Source organism: Balaenoptera acutorostrata, chromosome 13 (assembly GCF_949987535.1).
Source record: "Balaenoptera acutorostrata chromosome 13, mBalAcu1.1, whole genome shotgun sequence".
Lineage (NCBI taxonomy): Eukaryota > Metazoa > Chordata > Mammalia > Artiodactyla > Balaenopteridae > Balaenoptera > Balaenoptera acutorostrata.
Window position 1 is genome coordinate 11226293 of NC_080076.1, and position 23385 is coordinate 11249677.

At 36.2% G+C, this 23385-nt stretch overlaps 1 protein-coding gene across 1 annotated transcript in view; it reads right to left on the reverse strand.

Annotated features, from left to right (window-relative positions):
* Positions 1 to 23385, reverse strand: part of CDH7 (cadherin 7) — a 131371-nt gene that overhangs the window by 13141 nt on the left and 94845 nt on the right. Inside the window, exons 8-11 of the mRNA XM_007189932.2 lie at positions 11566 to 11702; positions 10174 to 10295; positions 9375 to 9492; positions 4991 to 5242 (exon numbers count right to left, since the gene is read on the reverse strand). Of these exons, the coding sequence (XP_007189994.1) occupies positions 4991 to 5242; positions 9375 to 9492; positions 10174 to 10295; positions 11566 to 11702 (629 nt within the window). The remainder of the gene's footprint in view (positions 1 to 4990; positions 5243 to 9374; positions 9493 to 10173; positions 10296 to 11565; positions 11703 to 23385) is intronic.

Below are 23385 nucleotides of genomic sequence, written 5' to 3' on the forward strand. Positions count from 1 at the left end.
ACCTAGAATCTGATGACTTAACAGCCACTAAAGTGTACCTCCTTTTCCTCCTCTGCAAAGGGCTGGAAATGATTTCTGTGATGCCTCCCAGTAATATTCTGAAACCTTCAGTACACCCCCTTCTATGTTACAAGTAGCTTTAATTTGTCACATCAGTGGAACACAAACTTGGCATGCAGTGACGCATGCTTTTTTTAGGCGTCTAAAGTGCAGATGTGTCCCCAGTTTCACTCTTAAATTGAACTTGATCCTCAAATTCTTCTCCCCTCTTCACCTTGCTTTTTTCTAACAATATTTGTTCGGAACCCTGAAAAGGAATGAGTTACAAACACTGATACCTAGTGTCTAGAAATGAGGTGGTGTAAAAAATGAGTCATTTGTGCATCAGAAGTCAGGTTCATGCCAGGCTGTGCATCCCATCTGCACCCCTGAGTACTGGCTCTGGCACCTGTCGTAAAAACCCAGAGCCTATAACAGAAGAGACAGAACCAAAAGAGTAAAAGGTCCTGGTTGTCTGCTCTAAAAAGTTAAGAAATCAGGTGCAAAGAGACTCTTTCTGAACTGAAATGCTAACATTTGAACATACAGATTACTAGGCAGAATCCTTACTGGGAAAAGGAAACTGTAGACAGAAGCACCTGGTTCCAAACTGTATTTCAGTACAATAGGCTCTGTTTTGACTTGTTCTTGTAGACTTGCAGAAACTTTTAAAAAACGAATAAACTATGGAACATAAACATTTGATTTTTAGAAATGCAAGAGGCAACCCTCAACTAGCGTCTCTATAAGGAAAATGCTCAAATTTAACAAAAAGAGTAGTCAAAATCCCCCAAACCTATGACTTTACCCTGAAATATATGTATGGTACACACACACTCATATATATCATATGCAAGAATGAAGTCTAATACAACTATTTCACTTACTTTCAGTAACAGCTACGTATTTAAATGAATTAGAATCACCAAGAAATATAAATTGCAAGGAATGCCTAAGTCACAGATGAAAGTATTTTCTAAAATGAAGTAGGCTTCATTAGAGAGACACCCTTTAAAAAAATCAAAGAAGTTAACTGCTGTGTATGATTAAATTCTAGGTAATACAATTTTATCTTACTCCTTTGAAGTAAGGTATAATCTAAACTGTCTGTGATAAGCTAGTCAAGTTAAGTTCAAAAGGAGTCATCCACACATCATCTACCTATGTCCTTTCTGGACATAGGGCAGGTACCAGTCCCTCCCCCCAGGAAGTCTGTACAAGTCCCTGGACCATCCTCACCCATCAGGGGGCAGACACCAGAAGTAAAAGGAACTATTAATACAAACCTGCAGCCTGCAAAAAGGAGACCACAAACACATAAAACATTAAAGCAACATTAAACACACCAACGTTCACATTATAGAGGTCCCAGAAGTAGAAGAGAAAGGGCCTGAGAAAATATTTGAAGAGATTATAGCTGAAAACTTCCCTAATATGAGAAAGGAAACACTCAAGTTCAGGAAGCACAGAGAGTCCCATATGGGATAAACCCAAGGAGTAACATGCCAAGACACATTAATCAAACTGACAAAAATTAAATACAAAGAAAAAATATTAAAAGCAGCAAGGGAAAAGCAACATACAAAGGAATCCCTATAAGGTTATCAGCTGATTTCTCAGCAGAAACTCTGCAGGCCAGAAGGGAGTGGCATGATATATCTAAAGTGATGAAAGGGAAAAACCTACAACAACAAAATACTATACCCAGCAAGGTTCTCATTCAGATGCAACAGAGAAATCAAAATTTTTACAGACAAGCAAAAACTAAGAGAATTCAGCACCACCAAACCAGCTTTACAACAAACAAACACTAAAGGAACTTCTCTAGGCAGGAAAGAAAAAAAAAAATGTGTCCACAACTAGAAACAAGAAAATCACAAATGGGAAAGCTCACCACTAAAGGCAAACGTACAGTAAAAGTAGGAAATCATCTACACACAAATATGATATCAAAACCAGCAACCATGAGAAGAGGAGAGTACAAATACAGGAAATGGGAAATACATTTGAAATTAAGAGACCAAAAACTTGAAACCTCCTCTCTCTCTCTCTCTCTCTATATATATATATACACACAAACACACATACATATATATATATATATAGCTATATCAAAACCTCATAAGAACTGCAAACCAAAAAATAGATACAAAAAAGAAAAAGGAATCCAAACACAACACTAAAGATAGTCATCAAATCACAAAAGAGAACAAAAGAATGAAAGAAAAAAGATCTAAAAAAAAAATTCCAAAACAATTAACACATGGCAATAAGAACATACATATCAATAATTACCTTAAGTGTAAATGGATTAAATATTCCAACCAAAACACAGACTGGTTGAATGGATAGAAAAATAAGATCTGTATATATGCGGTCTACAAGAGACCCACTTCACATCTAGGAACACATACATACTGAAAATGAGGGTATGGAAAAAGGCATTTCATGCAAATGGAAATCAAAAGAAAGCTGGTGTAGCAATACTCAGACAAAATAGACTTTAAAGACTGTTACAAGAGACAAGGAAGGACACTACATAACGATCAAGGGATCAATCCTAGATGAAGATATAACAATTGTAAATATATATGCACCCAACATAGGAGCACCTCAATATACAAGGCAAATTCTAACAGCCATAAAAAGGGAAACCAACAGTAACACAATAATGGAGGGGGACTTTAATACTCTACTTACACCAATGGACAGATCTTTCAGACAGAAAATCAGTAAGGAAACACAGGCCTTAAATGACACATTAGACCAGATGGACCTAACTGATATTTATAGGACATTCCATCGAAAAGCAGCAGAATACACTTTCTTCTCAAGATGGACCACATCTTGGGCCACAAATCAAGCCTCAGTAAATTTAAGAAAACTGAAATCATATCAAGCATCTTTTCAAACAACAATGCTATGAGATTATAAATTTACAGGAAAAAAAACCCTAAAAAACACAAACGTGGAGGCTAAACAATACGTCACTAAACAACCAATGGATCACTGAAGAAATCAGGAAATAAAAAAAATACCTAGAGAGAAATGACAACAAAAACATGACGATCTAAAACTTACGGGACACAGCAAAAGCAGTACTAAGAGGGAAGTTTATAGCAATAAAATCTTACCTCAGGAAACAAGAAAAATCTCAAACCTAACCTTACACCTAAAGCAACTAGAGAAAGAACAAACAAAATCTAAAGTTAGTAGAAGGAAACAAATCATAAAGATCAGAGCACCACAGGGAACTCAATATTCTGTAATAAACTTTATGGGAAAAGAATCAAAATATGAAAAAAAAATCTCCATTCTTTTATATATATATATAAAACAGATTCACTTTGCTGTACACCTGAAACTAACACAACATTGTAAGTCAACTATATGCCAATAAAATTAAAAAACAAAAAGAAAAACACCACAAAGGAAAATCTTTATCTTCTCATCTAGGTTATACAGCTACTATAAAATAAATACACAACTTACCTCTTATTAATATGTTTTGAAACCTGATAGAGAAATAATAAGCACTTTGCAATGGTTCCATATTTTTAAAAACTTACTTAGTCCCTTATACTCTACTTAGACTTTAATTGGGAATTATTTGCCATTTCTAATGAATTTCTAAAAGTTTTGGCGATCTATGTGAAGCTATATGAAAAAAAAAAAGTTCATTCCCTTCTAGATTTGGTTAGCTGAAGTTATAGAAGATAATAACTTCCATTTTTATGAGATCATTTACACAGTGTATTAGTGAGTATGTCTTAGCTTGGTTAATAGGTTGAGAACTTGCTTCACTGATAACACTTAAAATTTATTGAATCTTCACTAGATGGTTGGCACATGAATTATCTCATTTAATTTTCACAACAAACTTATGAGTCTAGTTCTATTCCCCTTTGAGATTAAGAAGCTAGCCTTAGAAGAAGTAATGTTCCCCTGGTGAAGAGCTAGTACATATTGGAGGCAGTCATAAAAACTAGGTTTTATCGAACTCCATAAATCTTGTTTTTAAACATTATACAATTATGACTCCCATTGCTAAATTCTGCATTTACAAAAATATAAATGAATTTACAAATTATATTAAACCCCAAGAAAACACAGAGTACAGGCTCAGATGCAAAATTAAATGCTTATTGTCCTTGCTGTAGGAAGGTACACTTTGCCCTCACAGAATGTAAAGGAATAAACCCATTACCCAATGCCCATGTTGGATACCTCCCAAATTTTAAAAGGATGCTGCATAATCTCTTATAAAACTGCAATTCTGAGTTATAAATCTAACTTAACCACATGATAAAGTAATCATGGAAAAGTACAATTAAATGTAAATTCTTCTTGGGAAATTTTGCACTGCTGAAATTTCAAACCTTTTAAGATTCGCAAATAATTATAAAACCCACCTTAAATCTTTTCTTAAGAGAGGTAGGATATAAAGCCATCATTTCTTTTTTTTTAAGCCCCCATATTCATTGGTCTTTTTTCATTATGTATTTCAAACACACAGGCAAGAATAGAGACTAATATAAAGAATGTTCATGTCTTAAGGAATTAAATATCATAGATTCCACCCAAGGCCATTATTTCTAAAATAAGCATATTATCAAAGCAACATAGAAAAAATTCTCTTTACTCTAATACAGTTCCCGGAATTCTAAAGCAAACAGCTGGGAGATATAGTAAATGTTTTTAAAATCTTGAAAAAATTCAATTTTAAACATAAGCCATTTATCTTCACTGTTTTTAAAAAAATGAAATTGATAATTTTTCTGAGTTGTCACTGGAAAGTGTGGCCAATGATCATGGATTGCTCTGTGACCCAAATACCATGGATTAGAATATCTGCATATGTTCTCAAAAGGTATGAAGAGGAAAAGAAAGAAGTTCTGACCTATGGTGTTGTGACTGCTCTTACAGAGCAAGCACTGCAAACAGTACCTACCCAGTAACGTCAGGACACAGGCCAGTATTGCGATCAGGGCTCCCGTGCTGAGGCCAGCAGGGAGGACGTAGGCCTCGGCGTTGCAGGTCTGGGCTACCCCATCTGCATCACAGTCACAGACACGGATGGTGAGGGTGTTGGTGCTGCTAAGTGACGGTGATCCACTGTCCACGATGAAGACTGGCAGGTAGTAAACAGATTGCTCCTGTCTCCGGAAGCCATTTCTCCTGGTGAGAATTGAGGCTGTGTTGTCTAGAGTAAAGAAAGCAAATGCATGGAAAACAAGATTTCTGATGGACTCTGTCCCACCAAACTTTAAGGACCTAAATGTAAGGCCAGACACTATCAAACTCTTAGAGGAAAACACAGGCAGAACACTGTATGACATAAATCACAGCAAGATCCTTCTTGACCCACCTCATAGAGAAATGGAAATAAAAAGAAAAATAAACAAATGGGACCTAATGAAACTTAAAATCTTTTGCACAGCAAAGGAAACCATAAACAAGACTAAAAGACAACCCTCAGAATGGGAGAAACTATTTGCAAACAAAGCAACTGACAAAGGATTAATCTCCAAAATATACCAGCAGCTCATGCAGCTCAATATCAAAAAAACAACCCAATCCAAAAATGGGCAGGAGACTTAAACAGACATTTCTCCTAAGAAGATATACAGATTGCCAACAAACACATGAAAGGATACTCAACATCACTAATCATTAGAGAAATGCAAATCAAAACTACAATGAGGTATCACCTCACACCAGCCAGAATGGCCATCATCAAAAAGTCTACAAACAATAAATGCTGGAGAGGGTGTGGAGAAAAGGGAACCCTCTTGCACTGTTGGTGGGAATGTAAATTGGTGCAGCTACTATGGAGAACAGTATGGAGGTTCCATAAAAAATAAAAATAGAACTACCCTACGACCCAGCAATCCCACTACTGGGCATATACCCTGAGAAAAGCATAATTCAGAAAGAGTCATGTATGACAATGTTCATTGCAGCACTATTTACAATAGCCAGGACATGGAAGCAACCTAAGTGTCCATCGACATATGAATGGATAAAGAAGATGTGGCACATATATACAATGGAATATTACTCAGCCATAAAAAGAAACGAAATTGAGTTATTTGTAGTGAGGTGGATGGACCTAGAGACTGTCATACAGAGTGAAGTAAGTCAGAAAGAGAAAAACAAATACCGTATGCTAACACATATATATGGAATCTAAAAAAAAAAAAATGGTTCTGAAGAACCTAGGGCCAGGACAGGAATAAAGACACAGACATAGAGATGGACTTGAGGACACAGGGAGGGGGAAGGGTAAGCTGGGACGAAGTGAGAGTGGCCTGGACATATATACACTACCAAACGTAAAATAGCTAGCTAGTGGGAAGCAGCCGCATAGCACAGGGAGATCAGCTCGGTGTTTTGTGACCACCTAGAGGGGTGGGATAGGGAGGGTGGGAGGGAGACGCAAGAGGGAGGAGATATGGAGATATATGTATAGCTGATTCACTTTGTTATACAGCAGAGCTAACCATTGTAAAGCAATTATACTCCAATGAAGATGTTAAAAAAATAATTAATTAAAAAAAAAAACTTTATCTGACTTAAGTCACTCTCCTTAGCTTCTTTTGACAGAGAGCTGTATTTCCAAATATTGGTTCATGTGAACACATTTTAATACATTTATGTCATGCTGTATGGTTATATCCAAAGAAACAGTTACAAAGTAAAACTGAACGGGAAAATGTTTATACATCATTTATTACATTACCTGCAACTTTGTAAAAATTACATATACTATACCTTTTTACTAATCTTAACATTTCAAACCATATGCTTATAGAGAAGATAATAAAAATTAACAGGTTAAGTATTTTTGCATCATCATCAGAGAGCATAGGTGAAATTTCCAATCCATCTTTTCTTGGACAAGTTCCAAGCCCAAAATAGAAAGAAGTAAAATAAGCCACTCTAGTTTTAATTAAAATGAGTATGCATAGATATTCAAAAGAGGAATTATTGTGTAATTTTAAAAAATCCGTACTGGTACATAGGGTTACCAAAACACCATGTATATAAACATTTTGTCAGTGATAAAATAGGTCATTTGTGTTTAATTTATAATATATTCAATATTCTGTTTCATCTAACCTATTATGGTAATTATGAAACTTTTAACAGTGATCAGTAAGTCTGTATGACACAACTGTGATTTCTATATCAGAAATAGATTTTTTAATCTGCTAACAATTTGTTCAGTTAACTTGTCTTAATTAATTAATAATGGAATTTATGTGATTTTAAAATTTAGAGCAATTAATGAAAATATAATGGAAAAGAAGGAACACCAGGACCATAGTTTTACCCAGTGTGCTTTATCCAATGACATGAAAGAATGAACAATATTCTAATGAAAGAGCAAGCTGAAATCTGTTCTGTCTCAAACAGCACAGAACAGCAAGCACACATGAGACTGGAATTATAAATGTGGTAGGAAGAAAAGTGTTTGGTTTTCAGATTCCAGCTGGTAGGTTTTCATGTAAACAAATCTTTTATTTTAAAATGTATGAATTCAAGAGTGTTCATTAAAAAAAACTACACATGGAGTTGTTGAAGCATATTGTCTTGAGTATGTTTCTGTACCCTTGACACACACACCCCTAGTCTTTGCCTTCCAACCATTCAGATGTTATACATATTTATGATTTGATACACAAAGTTTTTTCAGAGTTGTTGATTTGTCACCTAACATGCCTGACATTAAATCACACACACACACACACGACACGTTGAGGAGCACATGATAAAATGCCCAATATCTGATGTATGTGATTTTTAAATTTACAGCAATGTTCGCATGTTGAGGAACATAATGTTCACAAAAGAGATCATAAAATTCATCATGTTCTGTATGTGCTTCCTAAAATGGAAGTCAACGGATGAACTGACGTTCTTTCTTCCTATTCCTTATGTTTTCCTCCAAGCTTCCCACAGACGAGGGAGCTCTGGGCTTGCCCTTGGGGAAATCTTTCAGTTGTGTGGCTGTGTCAATGTCCTGGAAATCCAGCCATTTTAGTGCCTGTGCTGTCCTACAATCGTGGTACTGGATGATGACAAATGGGGGAAACGTTCAGACCCTTCTTGGGAAAATCATAAACTCCCCTCTCTGCATCTGTGCTGGATGAATGCAAATGCTGAGAACTGTCCTTTCCAACTATGATTAAGTCAGAGAGTTTGGGATTACCCACATAGAGAATGTGCTTCCTTTTATGTTACTACGGGGAAAAGACAGTATCCTCATTTAGCAGAGAGCGGGATCAGAAACATGTATTATTTTCAGATTGAATTTCTGAGGCCAAAGTTGAATTTCCTGCAGTAAAATAAGTGGTGGCTTCAGGCAAAAGCACTTATAATGTCCATCTTCTGAAAGCAAGTATTTTTAGATAAGCCAGACTTAACTAACAAATTTATTTCTACATTTTGTTTTTCTGAAAGCTGAGTAACACATTCAAACTGGAAGAATTACATTTCCTATATTGTTGGGGTATACTCCTTTCTCTGTTTAGAGAGAGAGAGAGAGAGAAAGAAGAGTATTCAAAATTAGACAATAGGTAGCAAGTTCTCATGCTTCCTTTGAAAGTTTTTACAATTGTCTATATACTGTCTCTATGTCCAGAAGTATATATATATATATGTTTATATAATTAAGCAAAACCAGAATCTACCAGAAACATGTAAAAATGTTTCTATAATGACATTTATAAAACTGATTAAGAGTGTTTATCTTTGAAGCAGAGAAACGGGATTTGGGATGATAGGGAATTCTTTGTTCTTTTTAAATTTTATATTTCTTTGCATAAAGAGTATATTTGTTATTTGCATGGATTACTTTTATTTTTATGTTAAAAATAAAACAATAACTGATGTTGGCATTGAAATATTAAGTCAAGGTTGATTTAGGTTGAAATGTGTTAAGTCCAATTATTTTCCTAACCTCTCAGGTTATGCCTAGGTAGTATAATCCTTGTTAAGGCATTTAGCTGGTCCTCAACTGATTAGATACTCTGGATTAAGAGCTTGGTATACAAGTAAGGAAGCAAATGTCTAGAAGACAGAGAGAGATGGATCTGGCTTCCCCCCTTCTTTGGATTTAGGCCTAAAATGATTTAAGTAGCAGTTTCTTCTTCATGACAGCAAATCCATAGATAAAAATTACTTAAGGGGCTCACTGCCCTTTAATTAACGTCCTTGCTGGTATGAAGAAAAAAAAAAATTACATAATCAGCATTCCTGAGTGAGAAAAAGTACTTGCTTAGAAAGCTTCTACCTGTTGCCTCCTCTGACAAAAAGAAATTATACCTTACCTTTGTTATCTTTCAGTGAGAAGTTGTGGTTATTCGTTGCATCCGTTGTTAAGCTGAAATAAAACTGGTGTCCATTGGATGGCTCATCTTTATCGACAGCACTGATTTTCTGGATAACCTAGGAATAGAGAAGGTAAAACTTGAAAGCATGTTGGTGTGCTCAGCTGTTTTGTGAGGCAGGACAGAGCAACTTTACACGGATGATAAATATCATCTTCCTGAATGAGCTGTGTGAGGAGAGGGGGGAGGCGGCGGTGTCAGGTGTACTAATATGAACCCAATCTAAAAAGGGCTCCGAAAATCAAATCATATCCTTTTCAAAATTCATATTTGAATTTACTTTTGTGAACCTCAGAAATAAGCTGTACCAACTGATTATACCATGTCAGTAAACATCACAGGACACTGACAATATAGATGAGTAGACCAAACCACAAGGAGATTACACTACACTTAATTCGTACAACTTCAAGGTACTTCAGCCCCGCTGTGTAATGTGGGAAGTGGCCCAATCGAGCTTAACATGCTATATTTCTCCTTAAAAAAGCCTAAGCCCTTAACCGTTTAGCACGGCTTTTACAACGTTTACCTGTTCTTCCAGAGGAATTTTCATCATCCCAATTAAACGGAATTTGAAAGTTCCTTTAATATTAGTTGATGCTACACATCAAAGCGTTAGTTTTGCTGAAACACGCTGATTATATTTTATCTTAAAGCTGGCAGAATTTCAAAGGCAACCGCCGCCGGGCATCTTTAAAGAAATCACGAACGAGGAGCGTGGTATTCTGGAGACGCTCACCTGGCCTGGCTGGGCGTTTTCACAAACGGTGGTCTCATAGTCCATGGCAAATTCAGGGGCGTTGTCATTGATGTCAAGTATAGTGATGGCCACGTAGCCTCTTCCTATTTGAGATGGATTCTCTAATAAACGGGAAAACGTTTTTTTCATTTACAGGCACACCTCGTTCTATTGCACTTCACCTGAATGCGCTTTGCAGATATTGTGTGTTTTACAAATTGAAGGTTTGTGGCAACCCTTCATCAAGCAAGTCAATTGGTCCCATTTCTCCAATAACACTTGCTCACCTTGTGTCTCTGTCACATTTTGGTAATTCTCATAAGATTTCAAACTTTATTATTATTATTATATGTGTTATGGTGATCTGTGATCAGTGATCTTTGATGTTCCTAATGTTCCTACTGTAACTTGCTGAAGGATCACATGACAGTTAGCATTTTTTGGCAATAAAGTATTTTTTAAATAAAGTGTAAACATTGATTTTTTTTAGACATAATGCTATTTATTATATACTTAACTGATTACAGTATAGTATAAACACAACTTTCACATGCACTGAGAAACCAAAACATCTGTGTGAATCCTTCATTGTGATATTCACTTTACTGTGGTGCCTGGGACCGAACCCACAATATCTCCACGGTCTGCTTGTTCTCAGAGTAAAGCTATTACTCCAACCCCATCTTACTTAGGAAACTCATATTTAAAACGATTAGAATCAATCAAAAATGTTTGCCTCTCTAAAGCACAATCTAATAAGGAAATGACTAAGACTTGAATAAAATCTAGAACCACAGCACTGTAGACTTTAAAGGGAGCAACGCAAACTCTGATCCAAATGTCATACACACACACACAGTGACAAATAAGCCAGGAATTTCAATATTCTTTGATGCTAGAGCCAATTTTTGTATGAATACGTGTATATATTATGTACCTATTACATATGTATATAACATGCACACAATATAATTATGCATTGTTCTCTCAATGTTTTTCTTATCAAGGACCAAAATTAGTTCAATATGAGAATGTTGAAATCTGGGTGTCTTGGTTAGAGATCAATTTACTATTTTTTTGTAAACTACTGGACCAACCCCATGTCAGCATAAATGCAGCACATAAAGTATGACCACAAAACAAGCAGAAACCCTCTGAGGGTAACTCGGGCGCATTATTTTACGGTAACCTCTTTTCACTAACTCTGTAAGTATTAGCGAATAAAGTTAGAGAATATAAATATTTCGCAGCTTGAAATTAGAAAATTTCAAAATTTTGCTGAATTCAAACAAACACTTAGTAAAATTCAAGTCGAAACTGTAAACTCATGTCAACCCATTCTCCACTCTCAATGTCCTCCATCCTAATTTAATGTTAAACCTTACAACTTACGGCTCTCCATTGCAAGGACTGTGATATTATGAACAGCATTTGTCTCTCGATCCAGAGATTTGGCGGTTGTAATAACTCCACTGTTGGCATCAATATTGAAGTATCTCTCCAAGTCTGTGTTTCTGTCAATTGAATACCTAATTGAATATTTAAAAAAACAAACACTTCAATATTTGTTTGATTATAATTTGCTGAATTTATTTCATTAATTGCACAGCCAATCACCAAATTCTGCTGACTCCATGATCTGTCATACTAACATAAAATATGTCTAGTTTAAAACTTCACCAATGTTCCAGTTGATTCATAACCTGCTTGTCAGTAATCTCTGCTTTTCTGTCCAACAGTACAAAATAAAGACAATAGTAAAATTATCTTCACAGTGGATTTGAATATGCCGTTATAAACTCCAAACTGTGGCTCCTAAAAAACATTCACATCAGATTTAGTAGCCCTGGTCACGATTAGAGGTCCCTCTAAAATGAAACATATGTAGACATCTGACCCATTCACATATACTTAGAAACATCTTTTGTCTTAATAACACCAGGTTGGTCTTAACCTTTCTGTTTTTATATTGCTCACTCGGGGGCCTTGACCAGGGTTCCACAGACATGTTTCAAAGCAGAACCCCTCAGTGTGGAGAAAAGGGAACCCTCCTACACTGTTGGTGGGAATGTAAATTGGTACAACCACTATGGAGAACAGTATTAAGGCTCCTTAAAAAACTAAATGTAGAACTATCATATGGTCCAACAATTCCACTCCTGGGCATATATCCAGAGAAAACCATAATTTGAAAAGATACATGCACCCCAATGTGCATAGCAGCACTATTTACAATAGCCAGGACATGGAAGCAGCCTAAATGTCCATCAATACAGGAATGGATAAAGAAGATGTGGTACATATATACAATGAAATATTACTCAGCCATTAAAAAGAATGAAATAATGCCATTTGTAGCAACATGGATGGACCTGGAGATTATCATACTAAGTGAAGTAAGTCAGACAGAAAAAGACGTATATCATATGATATCACTTATATGTGGCATCTAAAAAAGTGATACGAATGAACTTGTTTACAAAACAGAAGCAGACTCACAGACTTTGAAAACAAACTTATGGTTACCAAAGGGGAAAGGTGGGGGGAGAGACAAATTAGTAGCTTGGGATTAACATATACGATATAATCAACAAGGACCTACTGTATAGCACAGGGAAGTCTACTCAATATTCTGTAATAACCTATATAGGAAAAGAATCTGAAAAAGAATGGATATATGTATATGTATAACTGAATCACTTTGCTGTACACCTGAAACTAACAGAACATTGTAAATCAATTATAATCCAATATAAAATAAAATTTTTTAAGAAAGTAGAACGCCTCAAATTACATAAATATTTTGGCATGTAAAGGCTTTTCTCAAAATATCTCTATCTAAATATTAGTAAATAACTACCACTCTACTTGTATTCTTGTTCAATTATGCTATTTTTTGATTCATATACAAAATTCACCCTTCCCTCATTAATGACTATCTTCAAATGCCCTTGTCTTTCAAGGTGGGTGAAATAAGGACTCTCATTTAAAAACAAATAATTACACAAAAGAACAAATGAACAAACAGATAAACACACACCCAATATCAGAAAGTATTCTCTGTTTCCATAGTAGTTCAACTACTATTATTAAATAGAATCATCTACTACTAGTCTGCTATATAACAAGATGCAAGAAACTTAAAAAGGAAAGAGAAGGCATAGGAAAATGTTACAAAAAAACTGACCACAGATCAACAAATATTTTTTTTTTTTGCAGCAACAGGTATTTGCGAATATTAGAAAGTTATTTTTGATGGCTTCTGTTTTCTTGATGGCATAGGAGACAAGGTTGTCAGCTAAGACAGAGAGGAGAAAGTGGCTTGAGGAGGAGAGAGAATTCCTTTTTTTAGAAGAGTCAAAAATGCATATACTAGGGAGAATATAATGGAATAGCTGAGCATCGTGGATTGCCCCTTTGAGATTTATGTCCATTGACTTAATGTAAAACCAGTCATCCCGTTGTCTGTCTTGCTTTGTTCTCATCTATGTATTTGAAGATGCATAGGAAGGAGAGGGTTGGGTTTAACCAGTCATGGACAATGAGAGGAGAGGAGGGTTAGGAGGATAAGGGTACCAACATGTGAGTGATGATAATGAAGGTCCACGGTCTCTAAGTTTGTAAGAGAGAACTGAGGAAATAAGGGAAGGCAGACTGACATCGAGAAGATTCTGGTAGCACCAATCGGTGGTAGGACTTTACCAGGATGCAGAATTGCTGGAGTGGGAAGTAGCAGACAGAGAATGAGATGCCTGAAGTCGATTTTCAACAGTAGTGTATCTATGAGAGTTAGCAAGCCAAGGGTATGTTCATAAGAATCTATGACAAAACTGAGGCAGAGAAACAGATCACTAAAGTCAAGACGACCAAGAAAGTGAGAAGCCAAAAGTGACGGTGGGGAGAAATAAAATAATCTGTGTACTAAAATCCTCAACAAATCAGTGTGATTACTATATATTTGATGGTTGATAGCAACATGAAAGATCTTGAGTAAAGTATGGTGATGCATTCTACAAAAGAGTTGAGAGTTTGAAAGGGAAAATAAAATTAAATAGTTTGAAAATGGCAAAGACAGTACAAAATGTACTCACCCTCATCTCCAGGATCTGTGCTACATGAGATATAAGAGGAAAAATAAATCTTGAGTTTCCCCATACCCTCTACTTACCATCCTTTTATTGTAGCTAAGTGTCTTTATTCAAATCAAAATCAAACCATTCTACTTGAGCTATCCATCCTATCTGCTGACCTCAAGAATGTTTTTCCTGGGATTTGGATCCTTTTCCATCTATATAGCTTTATTTGAATCAAAAACATGTGTGTTTTCTATTTTAAAAAACAAATTTCTTCCATTTGTGTCAAGTTCATCGTTGGCCTCCATATTGTCAAATCCATTGTTCACTTTTCTGTTCTTTTCTTACTTTCTATCTCATTTAAATTTACCACAATTGACCACTGACAACTCCTCAAAACACATTCTCCTTCTGCCTTTATTAATACCACATAGTCCCTGTTGTTCTCCTACCTCACTCTCTGCCCCCTTCAGTCACCTCGGCTGGTTTACCCTCCCCTTTGTGATCTTTAACTACTCGCACTCCCCCAAAACCTTACCCACGGATTCCCTTCTCTTCTTTGTAAAAACACTTTTCCTTGCAACTTACAGAGTCCTATAGCTTAACTCACTTCTATATTTTTGATAACACCTACATTTATATAAAATCTCCTTGGCCAACCAAACTTACATATTGAATTACTTACTTAGTAGAACCACATAAATACACCACGTGCCCTGAAATGTAACATGCCCAGACTGATGTTGTCTCCTACCAACCCCCAAACCTCCTCCTCCCTCACGCCTTTCCACCTGAGCAAATGACACTACCAGTCACTTGGTTACTCAAACTAAAAACCTAGATTTGTTTTTCTTTCTTGTCTCTGCATCCACGTTGTCAATAGTACTTGACGGTAGATATCATTCCAAGCTACCGCCTACTTTAGCCTAGACTTTGCATCATTTTACTCCTTATCAACATACTTCAATTCTTATTGTCTACAATCTACTTCCCATACAACAGCCATGCAAACAAGAAATGAGTTTATTTAATGTTAAAAATAGAAAAATAGACTTTAATTTTCAATTACATAGAAGACCTAGATTTTCTCTAAAAATGTGCTTTAGTCAAAACATTATATGCCAATATTTCATAGTATTAACGTATTCTCTCTCTATGTATGCAACGATTATACATATATAATTATTTAATTATATGTATAAATATATATTATATAGATATATATATAATCCAATGGTAATAGAATAATTAATATTAATGTTTGACATGAAGATTATAACTCAATACCCATGCACTCTTGCATCAATCGAGCCAATACTAAAAGCCTTTTAGATTCTTACAAAGCAAAAAGGCCTTGAACTTGGCATATATCTGTCTTCATGAGTTCATGTAATCCCCCACTGAGCTAAAGTCAATAACTAAAACATTTGCCTCTATTATCAATAGTCTCAAAACTCCCAGCATTCGAATAAAGGATATTAAACTTGAGAATTCACTTAATATGTTAAATATCTCCAACTTCTGTTCACCTCACAGAAAAACCCCTATATCTTTTGGGGATGTAGTTATCACCTATGCTTCTATAAAATTTGAGAAGAATGGACACCAAAGTTTCTATCATCCAAATATTAATTATTTCTAAATCATAAACTCTGTAGCTTCCACTTATAACTTGAGTGTATCTTTATTTTTTATTTCTTTTAAATTTTTTTCTTCAAGTTTTATTGGGATATAATTGACATACAGCACTATATAGGTTTAAGGTTACAGCATGATGATTTGACTTACGTACAACATGAAATGCTTACCACAATTCAGTATATTTTTAAATAGTTATAACTCTTACTTAGCTTTCACTAAATAGCCTCATACATATGTATTTGGTATTTCATGAATTATTCTGATATTCTCATGTCTCCCTTTCACTCATTCATACATTCAGCAATTAATCTGGAGGACCTGCATGCGGCGCTCTATCTCAGGAAATACAGTATATAAACAAAATATTTTGAAAGGTAGCAATCTATAATAAGTATTTAGGAGAAAACCAACAAATTGCTATTCTCAATGAAGGAAACTGGCACAGGTGTGGGGAGAGAATGAGGAATTATCTTGAGAAGAGGTGGAAACCTGGGCAAGGACCAGGAGTAGACAAACCATGGAAAATAGTCACAGTGGTTATTATATTTCTTAATCACAAGGACTTGAGATACCCCCAGTATTAAAGGGGTTCCCTATTTTCTACCAGCCCCTCTGGACATGCAAAAAGCGAGAATTTATGTGTGAGACATTAGCTAATGATAAAGTTACCTGAAGGGGGAAAAAAAAAAAAAACCTTAACCAAGAGAAATAAAGAAAATATGGGAACTTTTTAGAGTGAGCGGGGGAAATTGTCTCTGAATTAGAATCTGGGAGGGCTGAGTGAGCCAAAAGAGAGAAAGGGTTCTGAAGAAGTTGGGAGAAGCACACTCTTTGCAGCTTCGGATCTACTGGCTTAAGGACAGAGAAATACAGTTGCCTGCGTCGATTAGAGGCTGAACAGGAAAGAAAAGGACTGGTGTTTCTCTAATCATGACCCAAAGTTATCTTTAAAGCAGCTTGTGCTGCAGTTAGTGGTGTGCACACTCACAACGATCCCTCTAGTTTCTATAAATTACAACCTAAAATACTTGACCTCTTTCACTGTATGTTGGAGTGACCAATGAAAGAGATCGCTTCCATATTTTTGCAGCACTAGCAGTTAAAGCTTCTGCCCTCTCCATGTATTACGCAGACACCTCCAAATCTCAATAACCAGCCTCAATCCTTTTTCTGAGATTTCCCAAACTACTCCAGATACCGGCAACATCTTCAACTAAAGCTCAGAATATCCGAAAGCAGATTCATCAACCTGTCCCTCCCTCTAAATATACTGAGAATGTAGAACGTATACATTTTTTTCCTAATCCTCAAACAGCTATGTAAGGTCATGTGTGACTGAGACTTTTACTTGCGCACCTAATATCCACTTGCCCTTAGTTCTTATTAATAGATCCCTGCTTTTGTTGGAGGCAACCATGTGTCCAGCTGAAAAACTACACTTGCTAGCCTCCCTGTAGATGCAGTGTCCTTATAGCTAAGGTTTAACAAATGAGATGCAAAAGAAAGTTGTGTTGAACATCATTGAAAAACTCCCTCAAGGATAGGAGAGAGTTGCTAATTCAGCTGGCATTTGATTTTTGCCCCTTCCCCTCTATCTCATGTGGGACATGAACACAATGGAGAGCAACCCAAAAGTCACCTTGTAAATATGAGGTGATGAGTGCCTGACATAAGAAGCCAAGCCCTTGGTGACATTATCCTGCCAAATTGTCAGTCTTTGCCTGGCTCCAGACTTCTCATTGGTAAGTCATTAGCGTTAAGCTTTGTTTCAACCAGCCAAGCACAATTTCTAACTAAGGCAAGCAGGTACCATTATTGCTGTATTTCAGTATTGGACTTTAAAGTCTCACAGCTGGTTGTTGATGGAACCAGGATTCAGAACCGTGTCTGTCTGAACCATCTTTCCAGTGTATATCACATCGCACATAGATGAGCTTTAAGTCTCTACTACCTACAACTCTAGAATTCAGCCTCTTTTCATTTTTTTTTTTTCCACTGCTCTATCTAAAACTCTAAGACAGTTACACTGATGTATTAACTGACTGAATGACAATATGGTGTGTATCTCCACTGAGGTGCCTCTCCTCACGTTGGCCCTTCTTTACTCCTATTTTCCCTCCTTCCAATCCCTGTAGTCCTACTACTCCTTAAAGACAATCCTCTGCCTTGGTAAGGCACCAAGCCTTCCCAATTACTTCAGAAATCGAGCCTTTTTAAGAAAGCCTGCAGTATACAGGGCCCATGGCCTTCACTACAAGCCACACCACCACGAACCACAGACTGGGCAACATTTACAGCCACAATCCTGCAGCAAACCTACCGTACTAATTTGGGCTTTTCATTCGCCATTTGTACCCTTCTGTTTCTTCATCTGCAAAATGAGAAAATTTTACAAGATGATTTCTCATTTCCAGATTTAACATTGGATTCTTTATAAGTTTTCGCCTAAGATCTCTCCTCCAGCTAGATGACAAGTGGGTTGGGACCGCATCTAATACATCTGAATATCCTCGGTGTTCTGTGCATCTGAAACAAAATCAATCCCCTAATAAATGCCTGTAGTTACCAGCGCTGCTGTCCAATAAGCTGTGAAGATCGACTAAAATGGCCCTCTCTGTATTCACAAGTAGTATTCGTATCACCCAGCTATGGATGTGCATGTTGATATTCACAAATAGAGTATGAAGGTGAGTGGGCTACATGAACACAAATGCTACTCCCTATATGGAAAAGATAACGTAATGAACACCGACAAATCTGATCAATAGAAATAACTGAATCATTTGAGTTGAAACCTTAATCGCTTAAGAAATTTACGCACGTGTGCGCGCACGCGTGCGTGTGTGTTGCTACGAGCGGTGTACAGGTTTTGATACCGAACTTGCTAAAATCCTAGAACCACATTTTCTAACTAGAGTCATGTTTATTTATAACAGTGGAATGTTAACGCTTGCCTTATAGGGCTTTAATGAGAAATAAATTACTTCAAAATAAGCTACTGAGTTCAGTACTTAGTGGTGCCACTGTTTGCAGCCTCACCCCCTTCTTCTGATAATGGCAACTCAATTTTCCCTTGTAGACTTCAACCTTCCCAATCTCATGCAATCTTGATGGGACTCACCATGAAAATGCCCAGAACTTCCTGGGTAAGAGATGGACACATGTCCTAAGACTGGACAAAAAAAACTTTCCAAGAAATGTGAACCTTAAACAGAGCCATGAGGGAAAAAAAGTTGCCAGTGGTGCATCCACTGCCACGTTCAGAAGAGACTGTCAGCTCACTCTTGCTACTGGTATTTATAGAGAAACCTTCCTCCTCTCTTTTCTGAAGACTGGCTGTTCAACCTTCCCTTTAATTCTGTGAGATATTCACATAATTTAGATTAAAATAATATGTACAAATACATGCATGTGTACAAGCCACTTAAAGCACACACTGAATTATTCAAACACCCCACGTGTGCTCAGACTAGTCACACTACATAATGTAATATCTGATACTATTTTATCACCTTTTTTCTGAGGACATACCATACCAGGAATGCCAAAAGAGCCTGCAGGTAAATATTATTATCATCCTTGTATCCTTGAACATAAATACAACTCTAGCTCTGTATGTGGATTGTTAGAAATGCTGGAAATGATCTCCATTACTTCTTAATCACCCTTCTTCAAATCTGATCTTATTTGTAATAATATGTTTCAATTCCTTGGCTGTTTTAAGCATAGGGACTTTGGGCTTGCTGTGCTGCCTACAGAAATAAATGTGCTGATTGCATAATACAGCACGAGACTCTTAGGATGTAACTACATAAAACATAAACAGAGCTTACGTGATTTTTTGGCTTGTCCAAATACAGCCATCCCTCAGGGTCCAGCTTACACTTACACTCCTTCAGATGAAGTCTCATGTCCAGTGACCTTGAAGTGATGAGTATTCATCTCACAATTTGCCCTCTGACAGAGCTGGCACTTTTTCCCCTTGTATTGTTTAACTATTATGGAATCTTATTTCTTCAGCCAGATTGTCAGTTCCTTGAGGTGAGGGGAAATGTTTTATTCATCTTTGTTTTTCCTGTTATTTTCCCAGTGTCGTGCACAAAGCAGGTTCTTAATCAATGTCTGTTGATTCACTGATCAGTCTTATGGATGCTGACATCAAGAAATAATAGTCCTCTGAACACTAGGCTGTTCTTATAGTTTTTACCATCTTACTGATGAGAAACACAGAAGCAAACCTTTTACTATTCAGAAAAATGATCAGAATCAGCAGAACACGATCTGTCCTTCCAAGTTCAATAGATAGAGCCTGATATTTGGTAGCTGGGGCCAAAATTTACATGAAATGGTAAGCAACTACATAAAAAATAAAAAGCCAGAAACATGCTGGCCCTCAATTACCTACTTTTACTTTCAAAAAAATCTCTTTTTTTCCTACGTAATCTCAAGTATTACCTAATTTCCAGCTTTGGCTTCTAGTTTTCATATCAGGAAAGAGGAAGGCAAAGTGTACATGAAATGGTGGGCTAGGTAAGCCCTCTGGATAGTGGGCAAGCTGTAACAAGACATACCAATTCACAAAGGTGTTATATTCTGGCCAGCCACTGGGCTCCGGGTTCATTTAATCTTTCAATCTACTTTCACTATACTTCTAAACAGTCAAATGGAACCAAATGGTAAGGTTCCAACAGTAATGTACATGCCCTCATCTTCTTTCAAGGAAAGGGCAGATGCAAAGAGCTTTTGGTTGGTACATTAATGGAATAGGTTAAAAAAAAAAAAAAAAACTAGGCAAGGCATGGGTCATGTGGGAAGAAGATCTCAATTTACCTTGCTGGAGGCAAATACATGTATTTCTTTCTAGAATTCTAATCTCTTGCCCCATATATCAGAAAATATTCCAAATGTAAATGGCATATGCTAGATTTCAGTATTACACTACAAAGAATGTCAATGAATTCAAACACTAATTATCCACCCTCCCGTACTCTTTTACAATTCAAATACTATTGGCCTAATTTTAAACAATTACAATGAAACAAATACTGCTTTTCCATTCCTCTAAGAACTACGATATTCCTAAAGGTGCAGAAGCACAAAGCTCACAACTGTAAGAGTCTTCAGCTTCCATCTCAGCCTGGAGATTCACTTTTCCTAGGACCTCGGCAGACTGTGTGATCTACTCCTCCACTGGCCTCTGTTGAAGAGGGCTTACATTTTGATAGTTACTTGAGTGCCCAATGCAAATACATGTTTATGTCCATTAAACGACTATGTAATATTTTCTACATACTGGAAAATATGTGAATACAAACCAACGTTCAATACAGATTGCCAATACAGTTGCTTGTAAAATATGTCTCTCTTCATTGACTTGATTGACCTTGAAATAAAAATGCCATGAAAACAATAAACTATAATAATAGCGATGTACAATGATAGTACATCCTAGTAGTTTAGTCATGATTGACAGTTTAAAAGCATCAGTTATTTTCCCTTTCTCACTTAATCTTCAAAAACCTTGGGACAAAGCAGGGATTAGGTGTTGGTTTTCCTTTTTACTGGGTTATATGGAAATTTAGGAGGCTAAGTGACATCCCCTAGGATACTCAGAAAACAGCAGTGCTGGGAAGAGAACCAGTCTTCTAGAGAATGTTACTGCTAGGAGTACCCATCAACTCACCAAACTACACAATGAGGAGGCTGGCCTCTTATAAGAGATCATAAATGGATAGGAAAAGAGAAATATGTGAGAGACAAATTCAGAAACAAATAAGCTATGAGTGATTGTTCTGACCTTATGAAAAATAGTGCAAGGCAAAGAAATGTTGCAAGAATACAAGCATTAAGCCTAAGTCAAGAAATTCATTTTACAAAAGCAAAAGAAATATTCACACACACACAACATAACATTTCAGTTCACTCTGAACAAAATCTCTCCCTATTTGTGCAACTTAGAGATTAGAAAAGGATGTAAGAGGTACTAACCTGAACTTGCAAGGTCACCTTGATTAGTTTTAAGAAAATAAAAATGAGGTAAAAATACAGCGCTGGCCAGCTGCTCTTTCATTGATGGAAGTCACAGAGATCTTCACCTCCAAGATCAGCAGAATGCAGCCTTTGGCCCTTTCTTATCTCTGTGCTGCAGGGAGCAGACACAGAACTCACTTCACCTCTAGCTCAAGTCACTACCCACTTGGTCCTACTCTCCCTTCTCCTTCCCCAAGTTATTATATAACATTGCATTTTTTCCAAGTAAAATATTATTAAAAGTGAGATATTTACACTGAAAGGCTTTAACAGAATACACAAGGAAATGGGTAAAGAAAAAAATTTAAAAGATTAAAATATCAATACAATAAATCAAAATTTTCTTAAATCCTCTCACTCACTGAAGTACTGAATTATGATTACATATTAGTGTGTCTCTTTATTTTTCCAGATCTTCAATTTCAGGAAAGCATTCTCTCTTTCTCCCCAGTAAATTAAGTGATTTAAGCAGAAGTCAGACTACCCTGAGTGGCTGATCTATGACTACGATTGTACTGTGGTTGGTTGTTCATGGGAGGAAGGAGACAAGTATGTCACTAGAGTTGCAATGCTATAACAAAACCCAAATTCAGATTTGTGCACATCAATAGGACTCAGTAGATGGAGCTAAGCTTAAGTCAGGGAGCTGTTTGACAATGAAGCCTGGGTTATTACAGGGAGGACGCGAAGGCCTATTCCATCTGAGTACATCTGTGACTCACAGATATTCTAGTGCTCAGAAGGTTACATTCTTAGAAATGGTTTATGACCACTGCATTAAGAGTAAGATAGCCTCCATATAGCCTGAATTTGTGGTAGAGACAGAGAAGCAATGAGTATGACTTCATTTTTGGAATAAAAATTGGTTTATACCAATTCTTTACTAGACTATGATATTACTGTCAAACAAAAGAGAAGGAAAGGAGAGTACTAATTACATATACACACACATATATATGATTATTATTTACATATAAATAATAAAATGATATTTAATATTTTTTAATGTAACAATTTATTTATAAAAGTAATAAGCCTAAATCAGCTTATTACTTTAGGAGGAAAAAAGATTATGAGCTCTTCTTAACTAAAAGTCATTGTCTAATGTATAGATATTTTTCTTGATATTCTGTAAGCAATGTCCAGACTTAGTTCAGAAGTTAGCTCAAAAGCACTTAGCATCATTAAATATCAGTTAAATCTAAAAGTTAAATCTGTTGTTAGCTTTTGTAATCAAAATCCAAACCATGACATTAAAGAATATTACTTACGAACCCAAATTAAGACATGAAATACAATGTAATTTCTGGTATGTTCTATATACTCATTTAAATATTATTAAATATTTACTTAAAAAGATGTGCTTTATCATATGCACACACACAAATACATGCATATACAAAAACATGCATGTAGGGGCTTCCCTGGTGGCGCAGTGGTTGAGAATCTGCCTGCTAATGCAGGGGAC